General features: G+C 60.6%; 2 protein-coding genes and 1 long non-coding RNA gene across 3 annotated transcripts; all 3 read right to left on the bottom strand.

The window, feature by feature from the left end:
• Positions 1 to 247: 247 nt before the first annotated feature.
• Positions 248 to 3,881, bottom strand: LOC142913935 (protocadherin Fat 3-like). Its single transcript, XM_076061054.1, has 2 exons — positions 1,194 to 3,881; positions 248 to 339 (listed from the first exon to the last, which is right to left on the bottom strand). The coding sequence occupies exon 1, from the start codon at positions 3,636 to 3,638 to the stop codon at positions 1,305 to 1,307; it is 2,334 nt and encodes a 777-aa protein (XP_075917169.1). The 5' UTR covers positions 3,639 to 3,881; the 3' UTR covers positions 248 to 339; positions 1,194 to 1,304.
• LOC142913934 (protocadherin Fat 1-like) lies at positions 3,881 to 22,324 on the bottom strand. The gene is made up of 10 exons (XM_076061053.1): positions 18,970 to 22,324; positions 18,703 to 18,827; positions 14,684 to 14,897; positions 14,320 to 14,381; positions 13,103 to 13,408; positions 12,770 to 12,986; positions 11,458 to 11,597; positions 10,450 to 10,746; positions 5,184 to 5,394; positions 3,881 to 4,906 (listed from the first exon to the last, which is right to left on the bottom strand). The coding sequence occupies exons 1-10, from the start codon at positions 22,208 to 22,210 to the stop codon at positions 3,888 to 3,890; spliced, it is 5,832 nt and encodes a 1,943-aa protein (XP_075917168.1). The 5' UTR covers positions 22,211 to 22,324; the 3' UTR covers positions 3,881 to 3,887.
• A 561-nt stretch (positions 22,325 to 22,885) lies between these two features.
• Positions 22,886 to 27,106, bottom strand: LOC142913963 (uncharacterized). Its single transcript, XR_012934994.1, has 4 exons — positions 26,899 to 27,106; positions 26,252 to 26,304; positions 24,009 to 24,142; positions 22,886 to 22,995 (listed from the first exon to the last, which is right to left on the bottom strand). It is a non-coding gene; the product is annotated as an uncharacterized LOC142913963 (long non-coding RNA).
• Positions 27,107 to 27,539: the final 433 nt, after the last annotated feature.

The raw sequence follows: 27,539 nt of genomic DNA, 5'->3' as shown, positions 1-27,539 counted from the left end.
CGTCCGCCTGGACGACAGCCAACGCCAGGCCGGGCGCGGCGTCCTCCGGCACTCGGACGTCGATCACCGAGGCCGAGAACCGCGGGGGGTGGTCGTTGGCATCGCTCACGATGACGAGCACCTTGGCGACGGCCGGCGGGCGCTCGGGGCGTGCCGGGTCGAAAGCCTCGACGAGGAGGTGGTGCCGGTCACGGGCCTCGCAGTCCAGCCGGCTCAGCGTGCTCACCCAGCCGCTGCGGGCGTCCACCATGAAGAGCGGCTCCGCTTCTCCGGCGTCGCCGCTCTCGCGCAGCTCGACCAGGTTGTGTACCGGCTGAGCACCTCCGTCTCGGTCTGTCGCTGAGGGACGGGTCGGGGGGAGGATGGGGGGGGGGTGTTGTATGTAGGCCCTTTTTCCAAATTGATATTAAGAATGATTTTGCCAATATTTGTTTTATCAATCATGGTGTCGCTTGGAGGCCAGATGGGGTGAGGTGAACACCCTCCCTCCCCTCACAGCAACAGCCTCTCACACACAACCGAGGGACGGAGATAAGCCATAAAAGAATCAAACCAGGGTGAGACTGAACAGATGGCTTAATAAATCAGAACACACGGACACACGTACAACCAACCCCCCCCCCCCCCCCCCACAGCACAGAGCGAAATCAAAGGAAGTTCCGATCCTTGGTGAGAAGGCGGCAGAGGAAGAAATTTGGCATAAGAAGAGAGACACGAGCCATACATCGTCATCACAGCTACCGGCGGCAGAAGACGGCGACCAACTAGCGAAGACGACAGCCAGCCACCGAGGTCGATCAGTCACCAAAGAGTTCTGCAATGTCAAGCCATCAACGTCGAGAAAGGGCGGAAAGCGCCAAGCATCGACCGAGCCAGCATCGCAGAGAACCAGCGGCACGCGCAATCGACACCGCCAGGGGAGAGCACGCCGCTGCGTCAACAGCGTCAGGCGGGGTCCCCCACCTGCCCTGCTGTTTCCAGGCCTCGTCCCTGCGGACACTTCCTCCCGCCGTGATATTTTCCCAGTAAATTGGTTAAATTGGTTACCGAAGAGTGGCAGCCCCTACCATTTGGAGCTATCTGTGTGACCCATAGACTACTCGCTCAGAAACCCATAGACACACCACACAGACACCCACACAAAGACGCGTTTGTTGACCGAGTCAGCCCAGCGCCGCACACGGTTGCGTTACCTCTCACTTGCACGAGCAGCACTCCGCCTGGCAGGTTCTCCAACACGGTGGCCTCGTAGACGCTCGACTCGAACACGGGCGCTTCGTCCTCCACGTCCTCCACACGCACCGTCACCGGGACCTCGCCGTGACGTCGGCTCCGCCCCGCCGCCACGTGGCCCTCACCTCGAAGCGGTGGCTCCCCGCGGCCTCGCGGTCGAGCGCCCTCGCCACCACGATCCGCCCGTCGCCGGCGACCACCGCGAACGCGCCGCCCCCGGCGCCGTCATCCGCCACCCCGCTGCCGCCGCCGGGCACCGCGGCGTACGCGGCCGCCTCGTCGCCCGCGAGCGCGGCCGCCACAGCGCCGACCACACTCCCCGCCCGCGCGTCCTCCGTGACCGTCAGCTCGTAGGCCGCCTGGGCGAAGGCCGGTGCCGCCGTGCCGGCGGGCAGCACGGCGACGGACGTGGGGACGGCGGCGACACGCCCGCCGCCGTCCTCCGCCACGACGAAGAACGACAGCCGCGAGCCCTCCAGGCCGGCGAGGCCGCCCTTGGTGATGACGCGGCCCGTCAGGGGCTCCACCTCCAGGACGTCCTCGGAGGCGTCCGGCTCCCGCCCCTTCCGGAGCGAGTAGATGACGGCCGCGTTGCTCCCCTCGTCGCGGTCCGTGGCGGCGACCCGCAGGACCGCGGTCCCCTTCGCGGCGCTCGCCGGCACTCCGCCGGAGTACTCGGCGGCGACGAACCGGGGCGCGTTGTCGTTCTCGTCCGTGGCGACGACCCTGACCGTGGCGAAGGCCGCCCTGCCTCCGCCGTCCCGGGCCACGACGCGGACGTCCACGGCCCTCTGCGAGGGGTCCTCCCTGTCGAGGGGCGCCCTCGCGAAGATCCGCCCGCTCCCGTCGACGGTGAAGCGCTCGCGGGCGAACCGGTTTGCGATGGAGTACGACGCTCGCCCGAACGCGCCCGCGTCGGCGTCCGTGGCCCGCACCGAGGCCACCGGGGTCCCCGCCACGGAGTTTTCGGGAATCTCCGCCGCGTACTCGGCCCGCTCGAAGGCGGGGGCGTGCCGGTTGGTGGGCCGCACGTCGACCGCCAGCGTGGCGTCGCCGACGAACGCGCCGTCCGTGGCCGAGACTCGGAGGTGGTAGCAGGCGGCCAGCTTCTTCCGCTCAAGTGGGACGGCGACGGAGACGACGCCCGTCTCGGCGTCGATGGCGAAGCTCGCTGGGTCGTCGTCGCCTGAGACGATGGCGTACCGCAGCCGGTAGGCGTCCGACGCGTCGGCGTCCAACGCCCTCGGCGCGGCCACGAAGTGCCCGGGCCAAGACAGCCGGCTCACGGACGCCTCGTACAGCGGCCGCTCGAACACCGGCGCGTTGTCGTTCGCGTCCTCGACGGCGACGGTCACCGTGACGTCGGAGGCGAGGGGAGGGGAGCCGCCGTCCGTCGCCCGCACCGAGAAACGACGGAGCCGGCTCCGCTCGTGGTCCAGGGGCGCCGTGGTCACGACCAGCCCGCCGTCCGGGTCCACGTAGAATCCCTCGCCGCCCTTCTCCCCGTCGTCCACGATCTCGTAGCGGAGCGCCCCGTTGGGGCCGGCGTCGGTGTCGACGGCGCTCACCCGGACGACGGAGGTCCCCGGGGGCGCGGATTCGGACAGTCTGGCGGCGTAGGCGCCCCGCGCGAAGAGCGGTCGGTTGTCGTTGACGTCCCCGACGACGACGTCCAGGCTCGCGTCGGCGTGCAGGCCCGTCGTCGGGGAGGCGGCCCGCACCGCGAGGCGGTAGTTGGCCCGCGTCTCGCGGTCCAGCGAGCCGACGACGCTCACGACGCCCGTGCCAAAGTCGACGGAGAACTGGTCGAAGGGGTCGCCGTCGACGATGGAGAAAACGAGCGGCAGGCCCTCGGGACCTGCCGCGCGGACGTGAGCGATCGGCGTGGGTGGCCCGACGTCCTCGGGCACCCACGCGATGTGGGAGAGGCTCTCGAACGCCGGCGTGTCCTCGTCGAGCACCGTGACCGTGACGCCGACCGCAGACGACAGCGGAGGAGTCCCGCAGTCCGTCGCCACCACGGTCACGACGAAGTCCTTGCCCGACGCGCCCGGGGCGAAGCTCGTCCTCAGCAAGATCTCGCCGCCGGAAGGGCGGACGCGAAAGCGGCCGTCGCGGTCGTCCCTCAACGAGTACCTCACCCTGGCGTTCTCGCCGACGTCCCGGTCGAGGGCCGCCACGATCAGCACGGCGCTCCCCGGCGCCGCCGCCGCCCCGACGACGGCGCGGTACGGCAGGCCGACGAACGCCGGGGCGTTGTCGTTGACGTCTTCGACGGCCACCTCGACCACGGTGCGAGCGACGCTCGGGCCGCCCCTCACCTCCACCAGCAGCTCGTAGCGATCGCGCTCCTCCCTGTCGAACGCGACGCCGGCCGTCTCCAGGACGCCCGCCGTCGGCCTCATCCGGAACGCGCCGCTCGGGTCGAGCAGGTCGAAGACGAGCGGCTCGTTGAGGTCCCCCCCCGTCGCGACGACCGCGGCCACGACGGCGCCCGCCGCGCCGTTCTCGGGGATGCGCGCCGAGATCTTTGGCGGAACCCGCAGCCTGCCGCCGAACGCCCGCACGGAGACCTTCACCCGCGCGGCGCTCCGAAATTTCCCGTCGGACACCTCGACCCCGAGGTCATAGCCGGCGGCGAGGAGGGAGGCGTTTCACACCTCGACGTCCCCAGTGCGCGCGTCCACGGCGAACGCGCCGCCGACGTTTCCCGAGGCGACGCGGTAGGTCAGCGCGGCACCGACGTCCGGGTCGGAGGCCGCCAGGGTCAGCAGGCGGACGCCGGCGTGGGTCGGCACGGTCAGCGTCGTCTCGTACGCGGCCGTCGAGAACGCCGGCGGGCAGTCGTTGGCGTCCAGCACGGCAACCGTCACCTCGGCCGGAGCTTCGGCGGACATCCTCGGGCTGCCGCCGTCCGAGGCGGTCACCCGGAAGCGGAACTCGGCCGTCGTCTCGCGGTCGAGGGCCCTGGCGACCCTGATGGCCCCGGTGCGCGGGTCGACGGAGAAGTACTTCCTGGCTCCGAACTCGACGATCCCGTAGGCGACCGTCGCGCGCCCCTCGCCGTCGTCCGCGTCGGCGGCCCTGACGACGAGCGGGATGCCGTCCGGGTCCAGCACCGGGGTCCCCGCCGCCGCCTCCTCGCCGACGGCCCCGTGGTAGCGAGGGCGGTCGAAGACGGGCCCGTTGTCGTTCTCGTCGAGCACGCGGATCGTCACCGACGCGTCCGTCGAGAGGCCCGCCGCGTCTGTGGCCCGCACCGTCAGCCGGTACGACGGCGTCCGCTCGCGGTCCAGCGGCCGTTTGGCGGCGACGACCCCGGACGTCGGGTGGATGTCGAAGGCGCCTTCGGGATCGCCCTCCCGTATTTCGTAGGCGACCGTCGACCGGCCAGAGGCGCTCACCGCGAGCACGAAGCTCCCGGGCGCGGCCCCTTCGGCGACCTCCGCCGAGTAGCCGCCGCCGCCGCCTCCGGAGGCGAATTCGGGGGGGACGTCGGCGTCGGCGGCGACGACGACGACGCGGACGGCGGCATTCGTGACGCGGCGCGGGCGCCCCCGGTCCACCGCCCTCACCGTCAGCTCGTAGGCCTCCACCGCGGAGCCGTTCAGCTTCCTCGCCACGAAGACGACGCCCAGCGCGCGGTGGACGGCGAAGGAATTTCCCACGTTTCCTGCCGGGAGAATTCGGAGGAGCGGGACGGGCGCGAGTTCACGTCACCGAATCCGGAGGGAGACGCCGAGGGCAAACAACGCGGGGGAAACCGCGGCGCCCGTCGGCTCCCGAGCGATCCGAGTTGGACCCGCGGCTCGCGACTCGCTCGGGGAGAGGGACGCGACGGAGAAACCATGACGCTGGAAACGTGCCCCTGTGCAGAAACTCCCCCCCCCCCCCCCCCCCCCGGGGCGGTTGGGAGGGGCGGCGGGAGTGGCAGCGGAAGCGGCGGTCACCGTATCTGATGCTATATCTGACGTCGGCGTTGGGGCCGTCGTCGCGGTCCGTCGCCGTGACGCGCACCACGGCGGAGCCCACGGCCGCCGACTCGGCCACGCGGGCCTCGTAGGGGCCGCCGGTGAAGCGGGGCGCGTGGTCGTTGGCATCGTCGACGCTCACCGCCAGCGTGGCGTACGCTCGCCTCACGGGGACCCCGCCGTCCTGCACCTGCTCGCGCGGGTGAGAGAAAGAGAGTGAGAGAGTGAGCGAGTGAGAGAGTGAGAGAGTGAGTGAGAGAGTGAGAGAGAGTGAGAGAGAGAGTGAGAGAGAGAGTGAGAGAGAGAGAGTGAGTGAGAGAGAGAGAGTGAGAGAGAGTGAGAGAGAGAGTGAGAGTGTGAGAGAGAGAGAAAGTGAGTGAGAGAGAGAGTGAGAGGAAGTGAGAGAGTGAGAGAGAGAGTGAGAGAGAGTGAGTGAGTGAGAGAGTGAGCGAGAGAGTGAGAGAGTGAGAGAGAGTGAGAGAGAGAGAGTGAGAGTGAGAGAGTGAGAGACTTTGACTTTTAAATAAACTTTATTGTCCAGCAGCAAATGCCCTGGACGGTTCCGGTGCTCCATTGCGAGAGTCGCCAATAAAAAAGCCAACAATGTCCGTGCGCGTCATCGCGCGCAAGACCATCGACACCAGCCACAGGCAACAACCTCGTCACCGTCAACACAAGCGCACATATCGAAAAACAACACCGTTCTGCAATGACACAGAAGCGGGAAAAAAACCGGGTCCAAAGTGCGAACCACGCGCCGCCCCCCCACGGTACGGGTGAACCCAACCACCAAAACCAAATCAAAATCGGTCCGCACGTGTCACCGCGTGCACATCCAAATGATGCAGCTGATCGCCGCCAATGCAGGTAGGTATACAGACCGCCTCAGTGGACGTGCTGCACACGAGGCACGCACAGCACACCTCCTGGCGTGGCCACCGCCAGCTTAGGTGGCTCACGGTCCACCGCCAGCCTCTAGTGATCGCGTGCGCAGAGGAAACCGTTTCGAGTCCGCGCGCGTCATCGCGCACCTTGCCCTTTTAAATCCCGAGGCCACAACGCTAGGTGTTGGTGTTGGCGGTGGCCGCAGGTGGGGGGCCCTTTAGCTGGGAGGAATACCTCCTCTCTGCCTTCCGTACTAGAGCCTCCACCTTGTCGGCTTCCTTCCGGCTGCAGACTTACCTTTGCGGATCCTTGCAAAGTGGTCACGCGGCCTGCATGAAGGCCAGCGCGTCGGGGAATTGCTCTCTGAAGGTGCCCGCGCGCCCCTTGAAGGGGTGTCGTACATAGTCAATGATGGCCCCTGGGTTGTACTCTATCCCCCTCCGGACTCGCGGGCGGCTCGTTTCACTTGTGTTCTCAACAACGTTGGACCTTAACCACCCGTCGACCCTGGAGGTGTTGTTGTTGTTGTTGTCGTTATTTTCGTTGCTGTTGTTTTTACAGTCGCCTTGTATGTTCTCTTGGGGCTTGGCGGCTGCCTCTCGTGTCAGGCCACCCCGAGCCGGGTTTTTCTTGGGCTTGGGGTGGTGTACCTCCGCGGGTCTAGCAGCCATCGCCCCGTCAGACGGGGAGGCGGGCTGCTCGTCTCTCGCGTGCGCCGCGGCACCGTCAGGTGTCACGGCACCCTCGAGCGCCGCGGCACCGTCAGGCGCGGCGGCGCCGATGAAGGTGATGGTGGTAGTGGTCGTGAAGCCTTCAATAGCTGTACCGGGGGAATCTCCATATGGTACAGATATAAAGGGAGGCTGATCGATGCCCGGGCGCGGTCAAGGGATGGCTCCCTATTGCTCAACCACGTTATGTATGCTGATGATTTGGTAATAGCTGCTCATTCAGAGGAGGAGTTGGAGACGCTGCTGCTGAGACTGGAGCGTGCCACTAAGAGGTGGGGCCTTACCATCAGCCCCACCAAAACTAAGCACCTGCCTTCGTATTTTGTACCATCGGACACTACACCCCCACAACTCCCAATCGGTGATGGGGCAGTTGTGGAGAGAGTGGAGAGTTTCTCATACCTGGGCAGTGTGCTTATGACCGGCTCCAGTTTAACAGCAGAGGTCTCACTCCACATCAGTCGAGTGGCAATATCTTTTCATCAGTTGCGTAACGCTGTGTGGAAGCTACCTGGTCTGTCGCTCCGCACTAAGCCTCAGGTCTTCTTGGCCACGGTCATTCCCACCCTTCTCTACGCTTGCGAAACGTGGACCCCCCTAATGGAACATCTTCGCCGGTTGGAAACATTTAGGCTGGCCTGCCTACGATCCATCCTGGGTTTAACCAGACTGGATTGTGTGAGGAGCTCACAAATCCTTGAAAGATCTAGGAAAGGTCCCATCGGTGAGCTCCTCCGGCGGGCAAGGCTGCGATGGCTGGGTCATGTAGCCCGCATGCCCAGCCACCGCATGCCGAAACAGATTTTGTTCGGCCGGATTGAGGGGGCTAAACGGGCGCGGCACGGGCTAGAGAAGAGATGGAGTGATGTGTTACAGGAGGACGTGGAGCTGAGTGGACTTGCCGATGACTGGTACCAGCGGTGTCAAGATCGGCCTCTGTGGAGGAGGCTCATGAAGGACGCTACTGGGCAGTTGGAGGCAGTCGCCCTCCAACAACTACGGAGGGCGGAGGAACGACGCTCACAACAACGAGCGGAGCGCCGGGTGGCTAAAGCACAGCAGGTTGGCACAGTAGGGGGCACAGGTGGTGCATCAGCCAGTCATCTCAGTCAGTCGACCCGTGGCACCTGGGTCTGCCCCGTGACCTTCTGCCAGCGGGCGTTCGACACTTCACGTGGCCTCAGTGTGCACATAGCCTGGCACAAGCATCGTGGTGACATCACCGCCACTTAGTGGTGAATGGCGGTTGTTGTTGTTGTTGTTGGTCTGCAATTCCGGAGCGGCCAAGGCTGGGTCCGGCTCCGACGGTCGCTCTGCTACCGCGACGTCGTCCGGCAGGTGGAGTCCGCCGTCGTTGCTCATCCCGTCCCGCGGCCCGGGTTCGCCGTCGCTCCCCGTCGCCGCTTCCGTGCGGTCCTCCGGCTCGCTGTTGTCGCCGGCGACCACCGTCCGCATCGCGGGGGCCCCGACGCGTCCCGCTGACGCGGGGTCGCTCCTTGCCCTCCGCTTCCTCCGCTAGGGAGGGGCGGACGGGCGGACGAAAACGTCTCCCTCGTCCTCGGTCGTCCGTGCCCCGCAGTCAGCTGCCAGGACGGCGAGATCACCCCGCTGCCCTCCCTGCTGCTGCTGTTGTTGATTTTGGTGTTCTTCTTGTTGTAGTTGATGGCGGTGCTGTTGCTGCGGCCGCTGCTGCTGTGTCTGCTGCTGCTCCGCCCGCCCGTTGCGGGCGGAGCAGCAGGCGCGGCGGACTCGCTTGCCCTGTTCGGGCAGTTCCTCCGGGCGTGGCCGCTGCCTCCGCACCCGGAACAACGCATCCCCGCCGTGGATGCGTGTACTGTGTACACGTGGCCCTGCACCGTGTACTTTAAGTTAATGTCTAAGTCCGTGTTGCCGTCCTTCAGGACCATAAAAACCTGGCGCTGAAGCGACAATACGTGCGCCGACCCGGGGTCCCTCGTTCGTAGAGGCAGCAGCGTGACTTTCGACACCGCCGTCCCGTAGCGTTGGAGGTCCCGCAGCAGGTCGGCGCCGCTCAGAAAGGGCGGCGTGCCCGAGAGCGCCACCCTGACGGCGGGCGTGGCGAGCGGGGCACACCGCAGGTGAAGCTCACCCACGGTGAGCCCCGTCTCCACCAGGCGCGCCGCCATCGCCTCCTCCACCACGTACACCGTGACCCCTCCGCTCTGCCGCTGGGCCGCGACGACGCCGGCATAGCCGACGTCGTCGCGGCCACCGCGGCGGCGACGACGGCGATCCCGGACGGCGGAAAGGTGGCGAAACTGTTCCTCCTCGTGAGAGTCTCCAGCGCGGTGCGCTGCACCATGGTGGTGGTCGGCAGCAGCCACACCTGCGCACGTGTTCGCTGTAGTTGTCGTCGTTGTTGTTGTCGTTGTAGTTGTCGTCGTTGTTGCCGTTCTCTGTTCAGCCCACGAGCCGCTCGGAATAAATTTTCCGGGACGACTCAGTGAGCAAAAATAAAGAAAAAATCAAAGGGAATAAACCATTACAAAACGAGGGGAAGAGCGATGTTTAAACTCCCCATCGTAACCTCTCTCAGGCTTGGCCTAATTTATGGAAAATCAGGCCCCCATTGATCCAGGTGAGCAGCGCGGAACTTCACCTGGACGCAGCCTCCTCCGCGCATGCGCAGAGAGAGAGAGAGTGTGAGAGTGAGAGAGTGTGAGAGTGAGTGAGTGATAGTGAGAGTGAGTGAGAGAGTGAGAGAGCGAGAGAGTGAGAGAGAGTGAGAGTGAGAGAGCGAGAGAGCGAGAGAGTGAGAGAGTGAGGGAGAGAGTGAGAGAGTGAGAGAGAGAGTGAGAGAGTGAGAGTGAGAGAGAGAGTGAGAGAGTGAGAATGAGAGAGAGAGAGTGAGAGAGTGAGAGAGAGAGTGAGAGAGTGAGAGAGAGAGTGAGAGAGTGAGGGAAAGAGTGAGAGAGTGAGAGAGTGAGAGTGAGAGAGAGTGAGAGAGTGAAGAGAGAGAGGGCTGAGCGGAGCGCTCGCTCCGAACGCCCCCGGACAGGAGGCTTTCGCGGCAGACGCCATTCTCGGTGGAGGGACGTGCTGGTTGCGTGCAACGTGTCGTCGTCCGACTGTGCCACCGCCGCCTGACATGGCCGGTCGGCAAGGTTTTGTGTCACCCAAACAAAATGTGGCGATTTAGTTACACGGCTTGTTTACGTGACAAACTACACTATACGCATTACTATGCAGTACACCGCACACTGTGGTCACCACGCAAGACGGTGGTCACGGCGTCGTCGTCGTCATCGTCGTCGTCGTCATCATCGTCGCCTTCGATCAGCAGTCGGCTACGTACAGTTGCGGACGAAGTTCAACGGACACACACACACGTACACACACGTACACACACACACGTACACACACGTACACACGTGCACACACACACGTACACACACGTACACACACGTACACACACGTACACACACGTGCACATGTACACACACGCACACACACACACGTACACACACACGTACACACACGTACACACACACACACGTACACACACACATGTGCGCACGTACACACACGTACACACACACGTACACACGTACACACACGTACACACACACGTACACACGCGCACACCCGGCGTGGAGTCACGTACTCACCATGACGGTGAGTACGTGGCTCCACTTGGCCTCTCGGTCCAGCCTCTCGGCGACGGTGACCTCGCCGGTGACGGGGTCTACGCGGAACAGACGCTGGCCCTCCACGGCGTCGCCGCCGCCCACGCCGACGAGGAAGAAGGAGAGCCGGGCGGCGGCGGCGCCGGCGTCGGCGTCGGTCGCCTCCAGCCGCAGGATCCGGGAGGCGCCGGGAGAGGCGTCCTCGGTGACGGTCGCCTCATAGAGGTCACGGGAGAAGCGGGGCCGGTGGTCGTTCACGTCCTGCACCGTCACCACCACCTAGCGGTGGGGGGGGGGGGGGTGAGTAAAGTGGTGATGCGGGTGGCGGTGGTGGTGGTGGTGAGGAGGAATTGGCAAGAGGTGCCGATGCACCCGGCACGTCTCACGCGGCCACCGCGGCAACCCCCGGCCTTGTGACGTCACCGCGTCGCCCTGACGGCCTCGTCACGCCCACCTTGTGCGACAGACAGACAGACACGCACACAGACACACACACACAGACACACACAGACACACACAGACACACACACAGACACGCACAGACACGCACACAGACACACACAGACACACACAGACACGCACAGACACACACACAGACACACACACAGACACATAGAGACAGACACAGACACACACAGACACACACAGACACACACACAGACACACACACACAGACACACACAGACACAGACACACACACACAGACACACACACACAGACACACACACACAGACACACACACACAGACACACACACACAGACACACACACAGACACACACACAGACACGCACACACAGACACACAGACACACACACACAGACACACACACAGACACACACAGACACACACACAGACACACATACACAGACACACACACACAGACACACACACAGACACGCACACAGACACACACACAGACACACACAGACACACACAGACACACACAGACACGCACACAGACACACACACAGACACGCGTGCCCGCCCACCAGGGTGGTTGAAGCGTTGGTCCCGTCGGTGAGCGTCACGGTGAGCCGGTAGGAGGAGCACCGCTCGGCATCCAGCGGCTTGGCCACCTCCACAACGCCGCTGTGCTCCGTCACGTGGAAGCTGCGCTCCACGTCACCGCCTGTCCACAAGCGGCGCCCCCCTAACGTCATCATCATCGTCACCGTTAACACACCATCATCATGTCACCGTTAACACACCATCATCGTCACCATTAACACACCATCATGATGTCACCGTTAACACACCATCATCGTCACCGTTAACACACCATCATCATGTCACCGTTAACCCATCATCGTCACCATTAACACACCATCATGATGTCACCGTTAACACACCATCATGATGTCACCGTTAACCCATCATCATGTCACTGTTAACACACCATCATGATGTCACCATTAACCCATCATCATGTCACTGTTAACCCATCATCGTGAGGTCACCATTAACACATCATCATCGTCACCGTTAACACATCATCATCGTCACCATTAACACACCATCATCATGTCACTGTTAACACACCATCGTGATGTCACCGTTAACCCATCATCGTGAGGTCACCATTAACACATCATCATGAGGTCACCATTAACACACCATCATGATGTCACCGTTAACCCATCATCGTGAGGTCACCATTAACACATCATCATGAGGTCACCATTAACACACCATCATGATGTCACCGTTAACACACCATCGTGAGGTCACCGTTAACACATCATCGTCACCATTAACCCATCATCATCGTCACCATTAACACACCATCATGTCACCGTTAACACATCATCATCGTCACCGTTAACACACCATCATGATGTCACCATTAACCCATCATCATGAGGTCACCATTAACACATCATCATCGTCACCATTAACACACCATCATGAGGTCACCGTTAACACATCATCATGAGGTCACCATTAACCCATCATCATGAGGTCACCATTAACACACTATCATCGTCACCATTAACACACCATCATGAGGTCACCGTTAACACACCATCATGAGGTCACCATTAACCCATCATCATGAGGTCACCATTAACACATCATCATGAGGTCACCGTTAACACACCATCATGAGGTCACCGTTAACCCATCTTCATGAGGTCACCATTAACACATCATCATGATGTCACCGTTAACACTTCGTCATGATGTCACCATTAACGCACCATCATCATGATGTCACCGTTAACCCATCATCATGATGTCACCATTAACACACCATCATGATGTGGGGTGGGATGTGGAATGTGTGTGGTGGCACCACGTGACCTGTGATGCTGAACCAGAGGAGGCTCCCCGCCGTGCTCTGCGTGGGCAGCGCGATCACCACGGAGCCCACGGCGGCCGTCTCCGACACGGTGACCGCGTGCTGGCTCAGGCCGAAGGCCGCGGGCGTCTCCGGTGGCCGGGGAGCGGCGATCCACTCCACGTGGATGACGGCCGTCGACGGCAAGGTTGGCGGTTGCCCCGAGTCCCTGGCTTCGATCTGCGGGGCGGGCAACGGCAAGATCGGCGAGTTCTGCTTCACGGTGGGGGGTCAACATTGTCAAGCGTGTCCGTGAGGATGAGGGGGGAGGACCGCGAGGGGAGTGTGCCCAGTACCAGGATGGAGTGGGATGTCCCCGCACGGTGCAAGTCGCTCCGGCTGTAGACGACTCCGTGCTCATCGGAATAGTAATTGTGTTGCCACCCGCGGACGGTGTACAACAGCATGCCGTTGTTGCCCCAGTCGGCGTCGGCGGCGTAGACGCGGGCGATGGCCACCACCGTCGGCTCCTTCGCCGCCACCGCGTAAACGCGCGTGAGGTTCCTGCGGAAGCGCGGGGCGTTGTCGTTCTCGTCGGAGACGCTCAGCGTCACCGCCACCCTCGCTTCACGCGGGGGCACGCCGCCGTCCACGATGGACACCTGGCGCCGGCGGGCGGGACGCACGCAGACACACGCGCAACAACAACAACGACCTCCACTAAGTGGCCGTGACGGCACCACGACGCTTGTGCCAAGCCATGGGCACGTCGAGGCCACGTGTCGAACGTCCGCTGGCATGAGGTCACGGGGCACACCCAGGTGCCACGGGTCGACTGACTGAGATGAGTGGCCGATGCACCACCTGTGCCCCCTACTGTGCTTTAGCCACCCGGCGCTCCGATGGGTCTTTGTCCAGATGTTTTAATGATTTGTGAGCTCCTCACACAATCCACCCTGGTTAAACCCAGGATGGATCGTAGGCAGGTGAGCCTAAATGTTTCTAACCAGCCAAAGATGTTCAATTAGGGGGGGTCCACGTTTCGCAAGCGTAGAGAAGGGTGGGAATGATTTGCCGAGAAGACCCGAAGCTTAGTGCGGAGCGACAGACCAGGTAGCTTCCACACAGCGTTATGCAACCGATGAAAAGATAATGCCGCTCGACTGATTCGGAGTGAGACCTCCGCTGTCAAACTGAAGCCAGTCATGAGCACACTGCCAGGGTATGGGAAACTCTCCACTCTCTCCACAACTGCCCTATCACCAATTGTGAGTTGTGGGGGTGGATTGTCCGATGGTACAAAATACCCAGGCAGGTGCTTAGCTTTGGTGGGGCTGATGGTAAGTCCCAACCTCTTAGTGGCAAGCTCCACGTTTAGCAGCAGCGCCTCCAACTCCTCCTCTGAGTGAGCAGCAATTACCAGATCATCGGCAAGGTTGAGCAATAGGGAGCCATCACTTGACCGCACCTGGGCATCGATGAGCCTCCCATTATATCTGTACCAGATGGAAATTCCTCCGGTACAGCTATTGAAGGCCACTACCACCACCACCACCATCACGGTGACTCTCACCTCCAGCTCGTGCTCCGCCTGCCTCTCTCTGTCCAGCCGCCTGCTGGTGGTGTGGATGACGCCTGCAACGAGTCCGTTCACCGGAGGTCAACAACAACCATCCCACGCCGGCCGGCACACGCACGCAGTGGGGTGGGGTGGGGGCCAACGTGGATAGTAAATGTTGCTGGATTTGCTCACCAACACACCGGTTAGTGCTGTACTAGTAACGAATTGGCACATTCTGTAGTATATAGTTGTGTCGTGCATAATGTAGTGTACACTATACACTACATTATAATTGTAAATGTTATAGATTTGCTTTCTACACTACACTATAATTGTAAATGTTCTGGATTTGCTCTCCACCACCACCAACCCCCACCTGTCGCGTTGTTTATGGTGAAGAATCCCTGTGGGTCTCCGCTGACGATGTTGAACGTGAGGCCCCTGCCCCGGGCATCGTTGGAGGACATGGCGGCGGCGTTGTCCAGGTCCCAGGCGTCCACCTGCACTGCCCTGACGCCCCCACGGGAGTTCTCCGCCACCGCGGCCTGGTACCACGGACGCGATGCCCGCGGGGGGTTGTCGTTAACGTCCTGGGGGGGGGGGGGGGAGAGACACACGGTACTCGCATTGTGTGTCGTTTTAAAATGCAGGGGTGCATACGCATGTGTGTGTATGTGTGTGTGTACTTGTGTGTGTGTACGTGTGTATATACGTGTGTGTGTGTACGTGTGTTTGTGTGTGTGTATACGTGTGTGTGTGTGTACGTGTGTGTGTGTGTATATGTGTGTGTGTGTGTGTGTACGTGTGTGTGTATATACGTGTGTGTGTGTGTATATACGTGTGTGTATACGTGTATGTATACGTGTGTGTGTGTATACGTGTGTGTGTGTACGTGTGTGTGTGTGTATACGTGTGTGTGTGTGTGTCCTCCAGAAACAACGAAAAGCCACTACGGGTGGCCATGTGGAATGTTTGAATGCTCACAGCGGAGGAGAGGCTGCCACTCCTCTGTCGGGAGCTGGACCGGTACCGCCTGGATCTATGTGGCATTCAGGAGGTCCGGTGGACTGGCTCTGGCTCCTGCCACCATGAGGGGTGGACAGTCCTCTACTCGTGGCAGCAGACTGCCAAACAACAGGGTGTGCCTCTTCTTTTGAACAAAAGAATGAAGGGGGTGTGGGAGCGTGGCGGTGAGGTGTGGGAAGCTGTAAGCCCCAGGCTACTTTGGGCTCGCCTTCCCATCAACCGGAGGCAAGGCATGGTGGTCGTGGTTACTTATGCCCCCACCGAAGATGAACATCCGTGGAGGGATGCAGGCAAAGCCGATGAGTCAGATGCCTTCTATGACCTCCTGTCACAGGTGCTGGCTAAAGTGGCCCCTCGGGATAGAGTCATCATGTTGGGTGACTTCAATGCCTGAGTTGGTCATGATACTGGCACCTGGTATGGAGTGATTGGAGGGCATGGGCCAGATCAGCTCAATAACAACGGTAGGAGGCTGCTAGATTTTTGTGCAGCCCATGGGCTTGTAATTACCAACACGCTGTTCCGGCATCGGCGCATCCACACAACATCATGGTTGCATGCCGGGTCCAAGCAAGAACATCTGCTGGACTACATAGTGACGGACCAGCGGATGCGAGCCCTCGTCCTTGACACCAGGACCTACCGTGGAGCTGATCTGCCCTCTGACCATCGACTAGTCATCTGTAAGATGCGCCTGCCATTCTTCCACTCCGGTGGTAGGTGTACACCCAGGACCCCATTCCAACCTAAAGTGGCCTGGTCTCAGTTATCTGATGAAAGTTGCAAGCGAGAATTTCATCATCGCTTGCGGCTGGGATTGGCATCGTCCCTGACTCCTGATGTCGAGGGTAAATGGGCGAGGTTTAGGACTGTGACATGCAGCTGCAATGGCTGCTTTGGGTACACGGTCCAGACCTCCCCAGAGACCCTGGCTGACAGAGGAGGTGTTCAGGATGATTGAGAAAAAGCGACAGGCCCACTGTCATCGGCTACAGAATCCCACGTCAGAGAATGAGGAGACTTACCGCAGCCTTCGCTCGGAGGTTCGGAGAGCCGTGAGGCGCTGCAAGGATGGGTGGTGGTCGCGGGTTGCTGAGGAGATGGAGTCTGCCTCAGTGGCCCGTGATCACAAATCTCTATTTAACTCCATCAAAAAAGTAACCTGCAGCGCCACACCTATTACCATCATTAGGGGAAAAAACGGTGATCCAATCTCCAACCCCCAGGAACAGGTTTTCAGATTTGCTGAGCATTTCTGTGAGGTCCTGGGGGAGGGAAAATCCCTCAGACAGAAAAACATCGTGGCACAAAGTGAGGATGACCCTGCTGAGGCTGCGGTACCTCAAATATTGGAAGAAGTCACCCCCTGTGAGTGGCTGGCTGAGGTGCCATCTGTTGAGGAAGTCCTGAAGGCAATCCGGAGTCTGAGACCAGGAAAGGCAGCGGGCAGAGATGATCTCCCAAGCGAAATGCTGAGGGAGGGTGGCGTTTGTGCACAGACTGCCCTATATGACATCATAACAACGGTCTGGACCACTGGACGGGTTCTGCAGGATTGGAAGGATGCCATGGTGGTCCCCCTTTTTAAGAAGGGGGACCGCACAGACTGTAACAACTACAGGGGCATCTCACTCCTCAGTGTGCCGGGAAAGGTCCTGGCAAGGATTATTCAGCATCGCCTTGCCAGGCACGCTGAGGAGAGGCTTGCGGAGCCCCAATGCGGTTTCAGGAAAGGGCGGTCCTGCACAAATGCCATATTTTCTGTCCGTCTGCTACAGCAGAGGTGTAGGGAATTCCAACAAGACCTACATATCTGCTTTATTGACCTGGTCAAGGCCTATGATACCATCAGTAGGCCTGGGCTCTGGGTTGTTCTTCGTGCTTTTGGAGTACCTGATCCTCTGCTCACGATCATTAAGGACCTTCATGATGGTGAGTGGGCCCGGGTAAAATTACGTGGCCGGGAGTCCGAGCCATTCCCTGTACACCTTGGGGTGCGACAGGGATGTCCTCTGACTCCCACATTATTTAACATCTATTTTGACCAGGTAGTTCGTGAAGCCTTCAATAGCTGTACCGGGGGAATTTCCATATGGTACAGATATAATGAGAGGCTGATCGATGCCCGGGTGCGGTCAAGGGATGGCTCCCTATTGCTCAACCACGTTATGTATGCTGATGATTTGGTAATAGCTGCTCATTCAGAGGAGGAGTTGAAGACGCTGCTGCTGAGACTGGAGCGTGCCACTAAGAGGTGGGGCCTTACCATCAGCCCCACCAAAACTAAGCACCTGCCTGGGTATTTTGTACCATCGGACACTCCACCCCCACAACTCCCAATCGGTGATGGGGCAGTTGTGGAGAGAGTGGAGAGTTTCCCATACCTGGGCAGTGTGCTTATGACTGGCTCCAGTTTAACAGCAGAGGACTCATCGGTTGCGTAACGCTGTGTGGAAGCTACCTGGTCTGTCGCTCCGCACTAAGCTTCAGGTCTTCTCGGCCACGGTCATTCCCTCCCTTCTCTACGCTTGCGAAACGTTGACCCCCCTAATGAAACATCTTCGCCGGTTAGAAACATTTAGGCTGGCCTGCCTACGATCCATCCTGGGTTTAACCAGACTGGATTGTGTGAGGAGCTCACAAATACTTGAAAGATCTGGGCAAGGTCCAATCAGTGAGCTCCTCCGGCGGGGAAGGCTGCGATGGCTGGGTCATGTAGCCCACATGCCCAGCCACCGCATGCCGAAACAGCTTTTGTTCGGCCGGATTGAGGGGGCTAAGCGGGCGCGGCACGGGCTAGAGAAGAGATAGAGTGATGTGGTACAGGAGGACGTGGAGCTGAGTGGACTTGCCGATGACTGGTACCAGCGGTGTCAAGATCGGCCTCTGTGGAGGAGGCTCGTGAAGGACGCTACTGGGCAGTTGGAGGTAGTCGCCATCCAACAACAACGGAGGGCGGAGGAGCGACGCTCACAACAACGAGCGGAGCGCCGAGTGGCTCAAGCACAGCAGGTTGGCACAGTAGGTGGTACAGGTGGTGCATCAGCCAGTCATCTCAGTCAGTCGACCCGTGGCACCTGGGTCTGCCCCGTGACCTCCTGCCAGCGGGCGTTCGACACTTCACGTGGCCTCAGGGTGCACATAGCCTGGCACAAGCGTCGTGGTGACGTCACCGCCACTTAGTGGCGAATGGCGGTTGTTGTTGTTGTGTGTATACGTGTGTGTGTGTGTACGTGTGTGTGTGTACGTGTGTGTGTATATACATGTGTATACGTGTGTGAATACGTGTGTGTGTGTGTATACGTGTGTGTGTATACGTGTGTGTGTATATACGTGTGTGTGTGTGTACGTGTGTGTGAGTTTCCGTACCTGCACGTCCACGTAGACGTGCAGTGTGGAGAAGCGAGGGACGACTCCGCGATCCGTCGCGCGCACCGTGAGCCAGTAGCTGTCAGCAGTCTCCCGATCCAGCGGCTGCACCGTGACGATCATCCCTGCCGGCGCGGAGCGCCGTGCACGACACGCGGCAGAGACGGGCGCCGGCGTGAGCCGTCAGTCGGCGTCGTGAGCCGTGAGGAGGAGGATGGGGGGGGGGGGGGAAGGGAGGAAGGAGGGGGGGGAGTAGGTGCGGTTTACCATTCTCTGGATGAATGCTGAAGACGCCCAGGCCGGATTCGTCCACGAGGGAGTACCGCACCTCCCCGTCGATCCCCCGGTCTTCATCCGTGGCCGTGACGGTGACGACGACGGCGCCCACGGGGGCGTCCTCCCGCACGGCGGCAGCCGCCGCGAACTCCGCGAACCGCGGGGCGTGGTCGTTCTCGTCCACGTCCACCACCTCCACCGTCGCCCGGCAGGCGGCCGGCGGCGGCCCCCCGGGGTCGCCGTCGCGCGCGGCCACCGTCAGGTCGTGGCGGCGCCGCCTCTCGAAGTCGAGCGGCCGCGCCAGACGCAGGGCCCCGCTCGTCTCGTGCACCCCGAACGTGCCGCCGTCCTCGTCCTCGCCCGGCAGGGAGTAGCGCACCTCCCCGGCCGGCCCCGCGTCGGGGTCGCGAGCGTCCAGCCAGCCGAGGACGGCCCCCACCGGGAAGTCCTCGGGCACGCGGAGGCGGAGGGGCGCCGGCGCGCACGCGGGCGCGTGGTCGTCCACGTCCTCCACCGTCACGGTCACCGCGGCGACGGAGGAGAGGCGGCTCTCCTCCGGCGCCAGGTCCGACGCCTCCACCAGCAGCGCGTGCTCGGCGCGCCGCTCGCGGTCCAGCGGCGCCGCCACCTCCAGGGCGCCCGTCTCGGCGTCCACGCGGAAGAGATCGGTGTCGGACAGCAGGCGGTAGCGCACGACGCCCGCGGCGCCCGCGTCGCCGTCGGCGGCCTCCAGCCGGAGCACCTCGCGGCCCGGCCGCGCGCTCTCCGGCACCCGGGCCTCGTAGGCGCGCCGCGAGAACTCCGGCCGGTTGTCGTTGACGTCCGAGACGACGACGCGGAGGGCGGCGCTCGCGGAGCGCCGCGGCGTGCCCAGGTCGCGGACGACGATGTTCACGAGGTAGGAGGCGGCGGCCTCACGGTCCAGCGGCACCAGGACCCTCACGACGCCGGTCTCCGCGTCCACGGCGAGGCCGCTCGCCCCGCCGTCGTCCGTCAGGGCGTACAGCAGCTTCCCCTCGAAGCCGTCGTCCGGATCCGTGGCCTCCATTCGGGTGACCTCGGCCCCGACTGGCAAATCTTCGCGGACTTCCACGGCGACCGCCGGGGCGGCGAACGCCGGCGCGTGCCGATTGACGGCGCTGGCGGCGAGGGGGCGCGGGCGGTCTTGCCGTTGGTTTGCCCGGTGGAGCCACGCGACCATCCTCCGGGCGATCCCCGTCTCCACGCACCGCCATGACGGCGCCCGTCCGGGAGCGGCGTCCACGACCGAGACGTTCAGGAATGCCGTCTCCGCCGAGAGCTCCCCGTCGGTGGCCGTGAGGCCAAGGCGGAAGGCCCCCGCCGGCCCGGCGGCGACGTCGGCGATGGAGCGCGCGAGCGTCACGACGCCGAGGGCGCCGTCCAGCGCGAAGAAGCCGCCCCCGTTCCCGGACGCGATGCCGTAGAGCACCGGCCGGAGCTCGTCGGCGTCGATGGCCGACGCGGTGAAGATCGGCTCGCCCGGCCGGAGGTCCCGGGGGATCTCGCCCACGCAGTCTACGGACTCGAAGACGGGCGCGTTGTCGTTCACGTTGGTGACGTTCACCGTCACGGTCGCCTCGGCCTCCCGGCGAAACGGAGTCCCCCAGTCCGAGGCTCGCACGCGCAGCTGGTAGGCCCCCGTCGTCTCCTCGTGGTCCAGCGGCCCCGTCGTGACGACGATGCCCGTGCGGGGGTCGACGGCGAAGGGGCCAGGCTCGTCCTCCACCAGGCCGTACGTCACGCGGCCGTCGTCCCCCTCGTCGTCGTCGGCGGCGTGCAGGATGAGCACGAACGTGCCCGCCGGGACGTCCTCGCTCAACGAGGCGGAGTAGTTGGGCCGCTCGAAGACCGGGGCGTGGGCGTTGTAGTCCGCGACGTCGATCGCGACCCCGGCGACGCCCGGGCCGGCGTCGGTGCCAACGTTGAACTCGAAGCGGCGTCTGTCGACCGCCGCCAGGGACTCGCGGACGGAGACGACCCCGGTGGCGGGGTTCACGGCGAAGAAGTCGCCGTCGGCGCCGCCTCGGACGACGTACCGGCAGCCCCGCGCGCCGCAAGAGGCTCGGACCGCGAGCACGACGGCGCGGGGCGGAGACCGCCGCTCGACGGCGCCTAAGTAGACGCTCCGCTCGAACGCGCCGGCGGCGCCGCCCCCCCGGAGCGTGACCGTGACGGGCCGCGAGTGCCTGGGTGGCCTCCCCCCGTCGCGAGCCTGCACGGTGAGGTTCACCCCGAAGGGGAAGTCCGCCCAGTCCAGCCGCCCCGAGAGCCTCACCGCGTAGGCCGAGGCGGGGCCGGCGCCGTCCGTCGGGGCGACGGAGAACGCCCGGAGGGGGTCGCCGGCGACGATCTCCACGGCGACGATCTCCCCCTCGGGGCCGGCGTCGCGGTCCACCGCGACGAGCTCCGCGTGCGCGGCGGCGGGGTCGGCGAACGGCGCCCCTTGCCCGCGGGTCGCGACGACCGTGACGCGCGGGGCGTGGGCGTTCGCCCGGCTCACGTTCACCGCGACGCGCGCCGAGCCGCTCAGCCCGCCGCCGTCGACGGCCATCACCTTGAACTCGTGCAGCCCCGCGTCACCGGGCTCCGTCAGCCTCCTGGCGAGCGTCACCGCGCCGCTCGTCGGGTGCACGGCGAACGCGTCCGAGTGCCGCGCCAGGGCGTAACTGAAGCGCCCGTTGGGGCCCTCGTCGGCGTCCGTGGCGGCGACACGTAGGACCGTGGTGCCCGCCGGCGCGTCGTTGGCGACGCTCGCGGCGTACGACAAAGCCGAAAACAGCGGATTCAGGTCGTTGCGGTCCAGCACCTGGACGAAGACCGTGGCGGACGCCGCCCCGCGGCCGTTCTCGGAGAACGCCTTCACCCCCAGCGCGTAGCCGCGGCGCTCCTCGCGGTCCAACGGCACGCCCCTCGTGCGGACGCGCAGGAACCAAAAGTCGCCCACGACGAGCCCCTCTGCCTCGAACGCGGCCCCCTCGTCCCCGGACACGACGGCGTACCGGGCCCCGGGGGCCGAGCGGCCGACGTGGATCCCCATCTTGTCGTGGCTCTCCACGTACGTCCCGGGCGCGGAGTTTTCGTAGACGGTGGCTTTGTAGGACAAGCTGGTGAAGCGCAGGGCGGGCTTCGGCCGGCCCCGTTGCCCATCGAGGCATTTCCTGCACGGCGGCAGCAGCAGCAGGAGCAGCAGCGGGAGGAGCGCCGAGGCCATCGTGTTGGGCGTCGGGCTCTGCGCCCGAGAGCCGCCGACGACACGGAGCCGCGGTCGGAGAGGTGGGCGACGCCAAAGTCTGGCGCTCCCAATGGGGTGTCGGTCCTCCTCCTCCTCCTCCTCTAACATGTCAGATCAAGACCAAACACAAACCAAACTATTTTATTTTGCCAGGTAAGGCGCCCCGCTGAGCTACCGGGTAGTGCTTTTTGAGAACCGAATTGGCTGTCGTGAACGATAGCTCAACAAAGTGGCTCATCATCGTCGTCGTCACCTCGTGGACATTTATAATTACAGCAGCAGCCAAATACTTGAAAAGGCACGTTTCTACAGGCACAGAGATCCACAGAAACCCACCCACTGCGAGACTAGAGAGACCCACTCACCTTGGTAGGGTGTGGGCTGGGCCGCTCCCCCGGCCACGCTACAATAATACTATCTAAGCGCAGTAATAATAATATCTAGGGGCTCTATAGTAGTAACAGGACGCATTGGTGTGGAGTGGGGAGAAGAGGACATTCAACCTCAGCGTGTTGTGTGCGTTTTTGTTGCAGTTTTAACGCGAATGAAAATGTGTGCCGATCGTGTGTGCATTGCTAGGGGCAACCCCTGCCAGCGGTGCAAAGTGTAATTATATAAATGCTTACGATACCAATGTGTGCGACTTGCCTTGTAGAGTGTGCAGGCGAATAAAAAAGGACGCACGCCTCCGTCGATGGTGCGTGAGAGTTTGCAGGGGCCAACCGTGCGAGCGTTGTGCACGTGCGCGCAGCTGATGACGTTGTCTCCGGGCCGAGGCGCGTGGGGAAATAAATAAATAAATAGCCGCAAACCTAACTAAATATTTTAAGGGAAATCGCCAACACAACTCAACTTTAACTCTTTTGAATGCGAGCGACGGGAAGACGGCACAGCGCTTGCCCACAGCGTGCTTCCTGGCAGAAACATTTCTCACGTGAACCCCACGGTTTGGTAGCCAAATCCCTCGCAAGCACGCGTGCGCAGACGGACACAGACAGACGATAAAATTAATTGTATAGGTTAGAGAGACAAAGACCCCCCCGTGTAGCCTTAACAGACAGTAGGGGCAAGTGCTGTTTGCGAGCGCCTATGAAGGCCGGTAACGGTACACGAGGGGGTGGGTGGCCAGCAACCACGCCCAACCGCCTTTGTCTCCCCAGTGGCGATGTTTACACACCGCAACAGGTACTCATTTGAGGCTGAGTCGACCTAGGGGAGGCCCAGGATCGGTTTAGATAATCGTCACTGATTGTGTTGGCCGTGAGCGGGAATCGAACTCGGGTCGCTGGGTTCATAGCGCAGCGCGCCAACCGCTACACTACCGCTCCCCATATAGACCACACACACCACATTATTATATATACAGATAGTCCCCGACTTACGATGGAGATGCGTTACCACGACCCCATCGTAAGTCGAAAATATCGTAAGGCGAAAATGGCCTAGCCTACCCAGGAGTCTTAAAGAATGGTGATAGTTTAGCAAAACAGAGCAATTTACAGGATCGTACTGTATAAACTATATACTGTATGTATTTATTAATTACAATACTGTATTGCACAGTAAAATTCAAAGTAAAAAACAAGGTAAATTCTTAGCCTACCTATGTGAACTGCAATTTCATAGAAAGTGTTTTCAGGAAACAATCCTCTGCTATAAAAACTTTTAACATGCATTAAACGTATGTATCGTAGTAACCCTAAAATGAAATCGCTAAAGCTATGTTATCATACACGCATTGAACGTATCGTAACGTATCATATTGTACTGGACTCACCAAGATTCTGTCCGTCGTCTGCACACTTGAATGATGTTAGGTTGTTGATGGCCACATTAACTTAGTTGTTGGAAGAGGAGGATGGCGATGATCAAGTTACAGTCTCGTACCTCGTAGCACGCTGCTGCGTTTGCCTGCCGCGCAAAATTAAAAATATTTTGCTATTTTGTAATATTGCTATCGCCATCGTAACTGTGGCGCCACCACAGCGGAGCAACTCCGCCGGCTCTACCCTCTCCTCGCACCCCCCTCCCCATCCCACGAACGCACGCACGCCCCACTAAACACCCGCATGCACCCCCGTAGGGTCGCGAGGAGGGATCACCTGGTGCGATGGGTTTTCACCCGAGGACCCCACTAGCAGGGACGTTCCACGGTTTCCCCGGACCAGGAAATTGGCCGAGCCCCCCAGACCGGATTACATGGCGCCCCCCCCCAAGAAGGGGGCATAGAGCTTTACAGGCCGGCCGCGATGAAGCATACACAGCACGGGGGGGTGGGACCTTCAGCCAGTACCCAGCAGCAGGGTAAACAGTGGGGTGGGAGGGAAAAGCCCCTAGGCAGATAAGAGTTTACTCAAGTTGGAGGGAGCGAGGGGATTATCGATGAGTCAACGGCGAGGAACGCAGGCACAGAGACAATGGGAAGGGGGGGATGACGCGACCCCCACCTCCCCCCCAATGGCCAGAGCGCTCAAAGCAGCCGCAAAGAGAATTCGATTGGATGCGCAGGATGACGTCATGTGCCCCGGGGGTTAAGGGGCTTTGGAGACATAAGGGGGCCGGAGGGGCGGATTGAATCAGAGTCCTTCTGGAGCGGCGGAGGAGACCAGCCGTCCTTAGCGTCCGTGCGACCAATGCAGGGTGGAGCTGGAAACGGTCGGACAGAAAAAGTCCCCGAGGCGAGCATCTTCCCCAGCCCCCATGGGGCAGCTGAATAGGTGAGTGGGTACGGGAAGGGGGGCCAATTGAGTCAGCTCGAGCTTTGGGGATAGACGCACTCTGCGACGGCCAGGTGACAGGAGGTTAGGCGCTGTCCGAAGGGTGCTGGCTGGAGGGGGCCATAAACGGGGGTCCCTATTCGCTCCGGGACATAAATCTTAGCACAGACTGACGTTGTGACGCGTGGTGCATGTGTGTGTGTGAAGAGCGGTGGGACAGCGATCAGCGTACGACGGTGTGTGGGTGACTATAAATCAGTGTGGGTGTGACGCGCGCGCATATTAAAATACCAACGGTGGCCCGTGCCGGCGCGTGTCTGTGCGTGCACCACGGCGTTAACGGTGAGACACGCGCGAGTGTAACTAGTGTCTGTGTGTGCACCGCAGTGTTAACGGTGAGACACGTGAGAGTGTAACTAGTGTCTGTGTGTGCACCGCAGTGTTAACGGTGAGACACACACGAGTGTCACTAGTGTCTGTGCGTGCACCGCAGTGTTAACGGTGAGACACGCGCGAGTGTCACTAGTGTCTGTGTGTGCACCACAGTGTTAACGGTGAGACACGCACGAGTGTCACTAGTGTCTGTGTGTGCACCGCAGTGTTAACGGTGAGACACGTGAGAGTGTCACTAGTGTCTGTGCGTGCACCACAGTGTTAACGGTGAGACACGTGAGAGTGTCACTAGTGTCTGTGTGTGCACCACAGTGTTAACGGTGAGACACGCACGAGTGTCACTAGTGTCTGTGCGTGCACCACAGTGTTAACGGTGAGACACACGCGAGTGTCACTAGTGTCTGTGTGTGCACCGCAGTGTTAACGGTGAGACACACACGAGTGGGTGGGTGGGGGGGGCATCAGCCCCCACCCATTAGACGTGGCGCCCCCCCCCCACCGCTCGTGGTGAGTGAGAGGGAGATCAGCCCCACGTAATGGGGAGTGGGGGGGGCATGAGCCCCCACAAACGCTGGGGATGAACAGATCCGACTTCAGCTGAATGTGTGTGCTGTGTTCACCTCCTGTTTCCATTTGTATAAAGAGTTCCAGAGGAAAACAAAAGTAAACTACTGTTATGCTATAACCTCCGTGTTCAACAGAGTTAATAGATGTTACTGCAAACACAAACTGTACACTGTCACTGGGTAAACAGGCGGTGGCGTGTCTAGAATCACGCCTGGCCATCTTAATCTGCTTGGCATGAATGCTTCCTCACTCCACCAAGTAATTAATCGAGGATCAATTAGCATAGCCGAGGCTAACTGGAGTTTGCGTGTCTCTCTCTGTGGTGAGATGTTAACTACCTCACCTGGTATACAGGAAGTCGTGGGTTCGATCCCGACACTGACGCCTGCTGTATATCTGGAGAGTTCCAGAGGAAAACAAAAATAAACTATTGTTTTGATATAACCTCCGTGTGCAATAGAGTTAACAGACTTTACTGCAAACACAAACTTGACACTGTCACACACTGCCATGAGTAAACAGGTGGTGGTGTGACCAGCACCATGCCTGGCCACCTTCATCTGCTCAGCATTAATTCTTCCTCACTCCACCAAGTAATGAATCGATAATCAATCAACATAGCCGAGGCTATCCGTGTCTCTGTCTCTCTCTCCCCGTGGTGAAGGTGTTCCCCTCCACACATTCAGAGTCAGCAGCGGCACAAGCTTAGCATCTTTGACCGATAAGATACATTGACGCACGTATTGTTGGTTCTTTCAGTAAAGTCACGTAGATAGAAAATAAAAACAGATTAAATTCAATAAGATAAAGACCACTTGTGTTGCGATCGAAACGTCGTGGGTTTTTTGCTTTATTTTCAATTTTTTATTTTATTGTTATTTTAATTTTATTTTCTATCTACGTGACTTTACCGAATAAACCAAGAATATTAATTCCTGCAGTCACAAAAGTTTTAAGTCAAAACATTCACACACGTTAACAAAGCCTCACCTTGTGTTGTTGTGGGCAGGTCGCTTCTGATAACAAGAGCGGTATAGCAGCTCAAGCGGGCATGGCCTGGTGAAAAAAGAACGAAAATAAAAACTGCGTGAATATTTACAATAAAACAAAGTTACAAAGTTGCGAGCCGGGTGAAGACAAATTAAACTTAAGCGAGATAATTAAAGCGAACGCAATCAGGAGGCAAGGCCCCGCGTGGCTAGGCCCCGCGTTGTAAAGTTCCAACCTGGACATCGATTCCCATGCTCGCTGCTACTCAACTGACATCCCTACGAGAGAGAGAGGCTCTACCTTGGTAAACAACAACAACAACCACCACCAGCATGAGAATTTCTCACGTCGGATTTCAGTGCAAGCGCGGATCGGCAGCCTCCTGTTACCTCTCGACATCACGTGGGTAAGTAGGTAACATGACGTCACTTCTGGGGTAAGAGACACGCCCCTCCCACAATGAGCGGCTCTGTAACTGAATAAATTATGTTAATGATGCCGGCCCATATGTGGAGGGATGGGGGCGTGGCTGCTAAACCCATCGCAATAAACTCTCGACGGCTTCAACGGATACATTATGTTAATGAACCGCCAGTCACTGGGCGTACCTTTGCCCAAATTAGGATTGCCACTGGATTGAT

Source organism: Petromyzon marinus, unplaced genomic scaffold (assembly GCF_048934315.1).
Source record: "Petromyzon marinus isolate PM22_M1 ecotype Great Lakes invasive population unplaced genomic scaffold, UKy_Petmar_22M1.pri1.0 PM_G_Scaffold_27, whole genome shotgun sequence".
In the NCBI taxonomy this organism is placed as follows: Eukaryota; Metazoa; Chordata; class Hyperoartia; order Petromyzontiformes; family Petromyzontidae; genus Petromyzon; species Petromyzon marinus.
This window is presented reverse-complemented; position numbering and strand designations above follow the sequence as displayed.